General features: G+C 33.8%; 1 protein-coding gene across 2 annotated transcripts in view; it reads left to right on the forward strand.

Annotated features, from left to right (window-relative positions):
• The window catches only part of LOC117119345 (plexin-A4-like), an 84,326-nt gene extending 77,451 nt beyond the window's left edge, over positions 1-6,875 (forward strand). The window contains exons 30-34 of one of the 2 annotated variants that reach the window (XM_033264134.1): positions 2,177-2,259; positions 3,380-3,505; positions 4,127-4,299; positions 5,037-5,184; positions 6,321-6,875. In XM_033264134.1, the coding sequence (XP_033120025.1) occupies positions 2,177-2,259; positions 3,380-3,505; positions 4,127-4,299; positions 5,037-5,184; positions 6,321-6,566 (776 nt within the window). In that variant the 3' untranslated portion in view covers positions 6,567-6,875. The remainder of the gene's footprint in view (positions 1-2,176; positions 2,260-3,379; positions 3,506-4,126; positions 4,300-5,036; positions 5,185-6,320) is intronic. The other variant, XM_033264133.1, reaches the window with a different exon arrangement.
• The last annotated feature ends 1,828 nt before the right edge of the window (positions 6,876-8,703 follow it).

Consider the following 8,703-nt stretch of genomic DNA (forward strand, 5'->3'; position numbering starts at 1 on the left):
GTACAGTACCTGTTGTTTTGCTGTACTGCTCAGCAAATTTAATTATTACCAATAAAACTGTGCGACTTTTATATTGTTTTTGCGTGCATTTCTTTAGGTCTGATTATGTTTTTCCAAGCACACATTCTTCGTTGGGCAATGCCACTTGCTGGTCGGCAGTCTAGTTGTAAACAGAACAGGTCGTGCCCCCAAAAACTCTGCCTGCCCGCCAATTGGTCCATTTTCGTGGGGTGTTTTGCAGACTAGACATGTGCTTCGGCTGTGATGACGTCAGATCGCCCAAAGTTTCATAGTGCGTGACAGTAACAAGCTCGGTGTAATCAAGAATGTTTTAATTAAACAAATTTATAAAACAAAACAAAAAACAAATAAGAAACCCTCATGATATATTTTAGAATCAAATCTAAATAAACCTAACAAATTATATTTTATTCTCTAAAAATTTCCTCCGTAATTAAATTAGCAACATGTTTTGAAAAGCGTCTTGAGTTTAAAGAATGAATGAGGTGCATTTGAAATTTACACCGACGAATCTAACGAATTTGAATTAGACGTCTACTGAAAAGAGTAACCAGTAGAAACTTGCTTTGTTGAGTTCCCTCTTTATTGCAGGTTGATTCCAAATGGTTTTTAAGGATTGAAAGCAAGAATATACACTTATTAAAACATTGGAATGCGTAAATTTCACTTCATAATTATTAACCAAGAAAACGTCTACTGGTGTGTCGTGTTAATCAACAGATAATCTCCATGGCAATGCGAGTATAGCTAAGCGTCTCGTTTTCACAGCGTCTCGTATGCTTGTCGTTAAACGATGTCTATTAAACTATCGTCTGGTTTTTCGAGTGAGTGTTACCATCCTGAATTGGACAAATCGCCCGAGATTTGGAATAGAGAGTTCATGTTTCCGGAAAGTATTTTATTAAAAGAAGAATAGGAATGAGTTTGGGACTTAAGAAAATGTTCGGTTTTGCGTGAAATTCGATTTTGTGGGCATTGAGTACACATAATATTGTTCTATGTTAATATTTTTTTTTCGATAATGTGCAAGTCGAAATCTGTATAACTCGAACTTTTTATGCCAGTCCCATTAGATTCGACTTAGGCGAACTCGACTGTATTTTATATGTGTATACAAATCTGTAAAATATTTAGGTTCTAAACACATTTATTGGTATATATAACACTTTAATCATAATAGTTATTGGATGGTTCTTCTATTTGTTGTGGTATGAAAATTAATGGTATTAATTAGGTTAATGTTTTTCTGGGATTGTATTTTTTATCTTGACTTCATTGTAACTATTGCTAGTGATTAAAATATGAAAATTGCCTTCAATTGCAGCTTCCAACTTTTTGAATATTTGAAGGTTTTTACCCAGTTACTAAAAAAAAAAACCCCTATTAATAATAATGGTGATTTATTTAATGCATAATGTAGGAACTTCTATTAGTTTTTGCATTTTGAAATGCATTACATGGGAGTGAAGCATATTTTTCTGATTTACTTTACTCAATTGATATTATATCATTATAATTAATTAGGTTTATTGTAATTTAAATGTGGATATAACAGAAATCTGACTTCCTCTCCTTTTCCTAATCTCTTTTCATTTCCTTTTCATTTTTTCCTTTTCTTTTATTTCCTTTTTTTTACAATTTCCTTTACTCTCCCTTCTTTTTCAATTCATTTCATTTGATTTTCTTTACTTTCATTTTGTTTCCATTATTTTCTTGTTTTTTGTTTTGTTTTGTTTTTTTTTTTTTGATTCTGTGCTTTCTTTGTTTTTTACCTTTTATTTTCTTTTCTGTTTTCCTTTCTATTCCTCTAAGACACTCTAGGCCGGTCTAGGCTTCATAATGAAATTAAGTCATAGAGTGTTAATTGTTTGTTCAATCATGGTTCTGCTAATTGTGGGGAGGGGAGGGGGAGGGAGTGTATGCATTCATTGCACCCCCACTGGATATATACCTGTGTGTTGTATAGTTTTTTTCCCAAGTTAAAGCTCATTAATATTTTGTCATACAGTAAATGAGATATGATATAAATATTACATTGTAATTTCATGTATATTGTTTCATTATTTATTTTTCACATGTTATTGTTTAATTAAGACTTGTCAGTACATATTCTTTTTTTTATTGAAATATAAAATTTTGTTTATTGTACTTTTAGAAAATACTATTAATATGAATGCAAAATATGGATTCTGTGCCGAAGATTTCAATATAGAACGTGGAGTACAACCTTGGCATTTAGTGAGTATAGTTCTCTTGTATTAGAATGCAATGAGTACAGCTTGTGTTAAGTAAAGTGTAAAGCTGGGCACTTGCTGCGTCGTACGACTGACGATGGTCGTACGACTCTCGGCTGATAAATCCAACTTCGGTCCCTGTGACAGTTAGATGCTGTGACACCCTCTGCTGATTGTCGGTGGCAGGCTGAACAGATCGTCATTAAAAACAATCCATTCCACGTGAGGGTCACGATATTGCGTTCTACGTGGATCCATGTCGGCCGACGGCTGTTGTGCGCAATGAGTGCCCAGCTGACGAATCCAACTTCCAATCGACGTGATCCATTTTGCGCGCGTTATGACTTTGTATGTGGAACCGTGTCGTGTCTGATTTGGTCTGAATGCTCTTGTTGATTGTGATCGGCAGTAATCAGTTTTGGATTACTACCGGTTGCATTGCAACTGATCACAACAGAGTGTAGTCTGAATAAGTTTTAAGTGTCATTTTAGTGTCTAGCTCCATAAGTAGATTATAACTCTTATTGAGTAGAGTACAGCTCTCATTGAGTGTAGCTCTTACTGAGTAGAGTAGCTCTTGTTGAGTAGATGGTTTAGTATAAAGTACACCATGTTTAGTAGAGCGAGTTCTTGTGTAAGACTGTCGCTGTCATGAAGTGAAATATGCTGTCATTAATAATAGTAGGATTCTCATTTATTAGAGTGGGAATGTCAGTTGGAGATGCATTACAAATTAAATTGGCTTGTATTGAGTATGAGTTTAGCTCTTGTTAAGTAGAGTGTTGCCCTCATTGATAAAAGTGTAGATCTTTTTAACTAAAGTGCACCTCTTAAGTAGAGTTAGATTATTAGTTGGACGCAAAAACAAATTTACTTGAATTGAATTGAGTGCACCTCTCAATAAGTAGAATCAGACTCTTATTGAGTAGAGCAGGTCTACCAATTGAAAACACATTAAAATAAAGTTATCAAAACAAGCATGAAATATATAAACATATGTAAGTATTAAGACAAGCATTCTTCACTCGAGATCATAAAAGTGTTATATATTTGGTTTAAATTTAAGTGTATAAGAAGAAAAAAATAAATTGTCGTCTTGTACATTTTTATTTTTCTTCTGAAAGGTTAAAGAACTGGATAGCTTTGATGAGGACCATCGGAATTCTAGGAAACGAAATCAAGGATCCATGTACAGGAGAAAGTTAAAGACCATCCAAGAAGTGCACTTTCCCCGTCTCATGTCAACAAAGGTCACTCTTTGATACTAATAATGATGTTGATAATATTAATGATTATAATAATAATAAGTGTTTATAATGAACCATCTATTATAGAAAAACAAATAATTTACTTTGAAGTGAAATAAAAGGTACAAAAAAAAAAGCATGTACAATTATTACAAAAGTATTATGGTTTTTGATGGCCTGTTGAACAGGTAACAAGAAGAGCGTCGTAAGTTTGCTAATCTAGTTGTAGTTACTATGTGCACTAAACCATTGAGACCATAGTGTTGCTGGCTCAATTCCCTCATTGTGTTTCAGCTGGAGTGCCGAAATGCCAGGTGCATTTCTCCAGTCGTGAATCTCCAAATAAGAACTATCTGTTCATAGACATGATTTGTGGCTGACATTCTTTAAATTGCCTTAAGAAATACACAAAAATAATAAAAAATGTGATATCAGACAAGGAAAAATATTTAAATAAATAAATGATTCATCAGTAGCACATCATAAGACAGAGATTGCATTAGACATAGTAGTAGGATGAATTATCTAATGTAAGCTACCTATTAATATTACCACCTTTGTTATGAAAGAGCTATTTTAATTATATTGTTCTTAATTTTTGTTTGATTTACTTTTTTTTTGCAGACAACAATCCAAAAATATGTAGACAGGATGTTTGAAGCAATTTTGAAAGCACCGAGCGATGACAGTAACCTGTCGGTTCCACTCACTATCAAGTATCTATTTGATTTCTTTGATAAACAAGCAGAAGAGAATGATGTCGGCCAAGTTATGGCCAAGACATGGAAGAATAACAGGTAATAATAAGACTAAAACAAAATTGTTGAACGGCCTAAGCACAGTGGCGTTTAGAAATAAGGATTGCTGGGGCAGGGGATTTTTGCTATACTGTATGCCTAGCCCAGATTTTTAGGATGAATGTCAAACATCACTCATCTCATACATTTTGGTTGGTTAGAAAAGAGGCCCCTTAAAACATCATCGAAGCATCCAAGCCCTAGCCAAATTGTATTTGACAAAAACATGTGACATACCTGAATATGGTAATGATGACATCACATCATGACCATATGTAGGCACATCATGACTATATATGGGCATACAACAGTTTTTGTCAAAGAAAATTTGATAATCGAGACAGAGCCTTATATTATGCAGGGGCGGATCCAGAGATGTCCAAAAAGGGGGGTCCCCCCGAAAGTTGGGCTGATCGAGATAACACTACCCTTGGGGTCCGGGGACATGCCCTGTGAAAATTTTTGTGTTCTAGACGCCCAAAAATAACCTCTTTGGCGCCTTGGGCGATCAATTTTTTTTCTTTTTCTTTCTTTCTTTTCTTTTTTTTTTTCTTTTCTAAAATGGTGGCCGGGACTGGGGCCCTAAATCCACCCCTGTTATGGGTGCCTTCTTTATATATAAAAAATATATATTTGTGGTGATTTGCACAACTGTTATTTATATCCTTAATTACCTCTTGATTTGCATAATCATAGCTCTAATTTAATATTCATTTATTCTAATGTTTGCTTGACAGCCTCGTTCAAAGGTTCTGGGTGACTGTAATTACACATCCTAATTTCATCTTTGATATTTTGCAAACATTACCAGTGGAGGGTGCCCTCTCAATTATAGCTGAGACACTGTTGGACTCTTGTGCAGTCGAAGCTATCAAATACACTAAGGTATTGTAACAGAGTGACTACATTTAATTAGCATTCTCATCATTAATTTATGGTAATTAATTAATTAATTTATTTATTTAATTGGATTTATTCAGCACAGATATCCATTTCTAAAGAACTGCTCAGGTGTTTTTTTTTTCTTTGTCATTTGGTACAGAATCATTTGTGCCACCTCCTCTTCTCCTTGTTGAGTATTCCTAGTTTTGCATGTAATCAGCACAAATAAATCACCTTCTCCCAGGCATGCATTGATACTTCTGAGTGAGGAGAGGAAAACATAAAGTGTCTTGCCCAGGGACACATGCAGTGTGACCAGCTCTGATCTCGAACCCCAACCTCCCAATTGAAAGTGCAGTGCTTTAACTGCTGCACCACCCAATTCCAAAAAGTTAAGTAATAAATAATAAAATAGATATATTTTTCAAACATCGACATTTCTGGTCCATCATGGAACCATTTTCAAGATCGAATGACTTAAAATAACCTAAAAACAGAAAACCCCAGAGAGGTGACAGGAAGCAAGTAATTAACACTCTGACCGCCAGGGGTTCGAAAAAATAGTAACATCCACCGCCAGACTTTTTAGCGAACTTTTTTCGGAAAACATTTTTCCGAAGCTCGTTGATAGTGTGTATGTGATCAGCTTGACATGTAATAAATACTACAAGAGCTACAAACAATCTTAGCTTTACAATGTTACCAAACACTTTATTCTAATCACAATTTGTGACCCATGACAGAAAAATGAAAGTGACTCACGCATATTCACACAATGGAGCTGAGATAACCGCGTTTCAGTATTGCCGTGCAATATGAGGTCACCGAGAATAGGTCACATTGAAATATCAAAACACACGTGGTCCAGACTGAATATAGTGTTCAAATTATTAGTACATGTCGGTAATTATTCCATCTATTGGATTCCGTTAAAAAACCTGAAACATGCAGATCTCTGTGTTTGGTGGTCAAGCGTTGGGTTACTATACACGGAGATCTCCGTGTTTGGCAGGCAGAGTGTTAATTAACATATCAATAGCCTACTAAGTATAGCTAAGCAATAATTAGCTTCTCATAGTGGATAAACTAGATAAACAGTTTGGCTTAGATATGTTTTAAATTATTTTTATTTCCTGTAGGACACATCAACTAATCGTTTATTATACACTCGTGAAGTTCCAAAGTACCGCGAGTATGTTGATAGATTTTATAGTAGCATCCAAAAGATGCCAACCGCCTCAAGCAATTTCTTGAATGAAGAGTTAGAATGTGTAAATGAGGTAGGCAACATTTTGTTATATATTTTTAATTTTAAGTTTAGAGAATTTTTCCAAATGGAATTCCTTGAAATATCTAACATGTTTTTCATTTTATCCAGCGTATAAATTCCAATTTCTAATGTATGACGAACATATTTGTATCTCTCTAGCTTATTTACTTACACAGTCTGAAAAAGTTTTATTTAATGATTTTTTTTTTTTTTCTTGGCTTTCATTTGATATATACCACTTGCATGTATGCTGAGAGAATCTGTCTATCTTCTCTGTCTACCTCTCCCTCTGACTTTATATTCTTGAGTTATGTTAATTATTACATAATAATAATGATTAGTTATTGTATGTGTACACCAATTTTATTGATGTATATATTATACATAAGGCAATTACCATCTTGATTTTTTTCTGTCATCACAAGGTGTGTTAATAGGTTATACTGCCCTCGCTCTCTTGTAACTCATTTTTATGTATATACTATTGCTACAATAGGCATTACTCTAATGTGAACTCATCGAAAGATTTAGCCATTACTAATACTTACACTGCATTATGTCTTTTGTGTATTGTATTGTATTTAATCAATTCATGGTGACACATTTCAACCATTTCAGTCTGGGAATATCCCATTGTGGAAAAACCATTTAACTCTCATCAGCTTTCAGTGTACCAAACTAAAAACTAAGATCATCGCAACTTTGTTTAACTTCCTAAAATAATGGTTGACTATACCACCATACATTATTTATTTTACTCATCTATCGATGTTTAAGAGTCAATCAGAACAGTCATTATCGGTTAAATACAGGAATCAATTAATCTTTTATCAATTTTCTACATATGTATTCAGGGTTCGTACGAATCATTGAATTCCTTGAAAGTCCTGGAAAAACAAATGTGCATTTTCCAGTGCAGGAAAATCCTAGAAAATGTAATTGTCCTTAAATATCCTGGAGATTTGATCATGGTATCATTTCACCATAATAAATGAATAATCTTGCATTTAAAATGAAAAGAAAAGTGTAAAAAATTTAACGTTCACGAGGTTGGTTATATCATCAAGGACATTCTTTAGCAAAATTGGCAACTATAACTGTTTACAGAAATGTCTGAAGACATTATACATTCTTGAAATTTAAGAAGTTTGTCCTTGAATGTCCTGGAAATGTCCTGGAATTATACTTAGTTTAAAGTGTATGAACCCTGTTTATTCATGTTATTTGTATTATTTTATATATCAGTTTGTAAGCAATTAAATTAGTTTTTCGAACCAACTTAAAGTCTTTGCCTCCTAAGTTCATATGCATTTGTTCTAGGATTGTTGTTGCTCTTGTTACCAAATTTCTCTATGCATCTTTCATATTTAATACAATCACAATGAAAATGATTATATGAAAATGATATGAACAATGAATAACCCCATTATGGCCTAACCCTGGACATAAGCCAGCAACCACAATTACAGTGTCACTTCCAATCCATTTAACAGTTGAGTTGAATTCGCTTGCCAAGATACCTGACTTGCACATCCTAGAATGCATTTTCGTCAATCATTATTGCAATATTTTTTTTAAATTTTGAAACGTGTGTGGACTACTTTATATGTACTTTTTCTAGATTTGCATTAAGTTCTATTTACACTATCAAATTTTATGTGACAAATTTGTGTGATGTGCCCATATATAGGCATAATGATGTCATAATCCCCAAATATGGGCATATCAGTTATTTTTTCACATAAATTTTAATAGAGTGGACAAACCTTAAAAGTTGCTATGGAAGATTCTACGTTACCAATTGAGAATGCTTGTAGAAAAAGAATAATGAAGTTATTGTATGTTAGATTGCCGCCCTCTACAGCAAATGTGGAAGCACATCAGTTTGAATTTGAAACGCTGTTGTATACTTTAGTTATGTACAGGTAATGGAAAGTATAATTGAAATGGCCTTTCTTTTTTTTTTTTGGACAGAGACACAACCCAGAGCTGTAGTAGAGGGTGGGGAACACTGACAATTTACTATTAAATTTACGCAGACAAAGCTTGTAATCATTTGTGGACTGAATTTCATTAAATCTGTAGTGACATCACTAAATTATGACAGTGAGATCTTGTGATCACTGCTTGCACATGGTCTTGATTCCCGGAGCATTTTCCAGCAGCTTTGTGGTATAACAAGTCTTCAAATCGTAAATCCATAATTATAGTGTTTACAAGACGTAACAAGCAACAACATTGCTTTCCCCATT

The sequence above is a fragment of the Anneissia japonica genome, unplaced genomic scaffold (genome assembly GCF_011630105.1).
Source record: "Anneissia japonica isolate Jap-2015-1 unplaced genomic scaffold, ASM1163010v1 scaffold287806_len661372_cov189, whole genome shotgun sequence".
NCBI classification, from domain to species: domain Eukaryota; kingdom Metazoa; phylum Echinodermata; class Crinoidea; order Comatulida; family Comatulidae; genus Anneissia; species Anneissia japonica.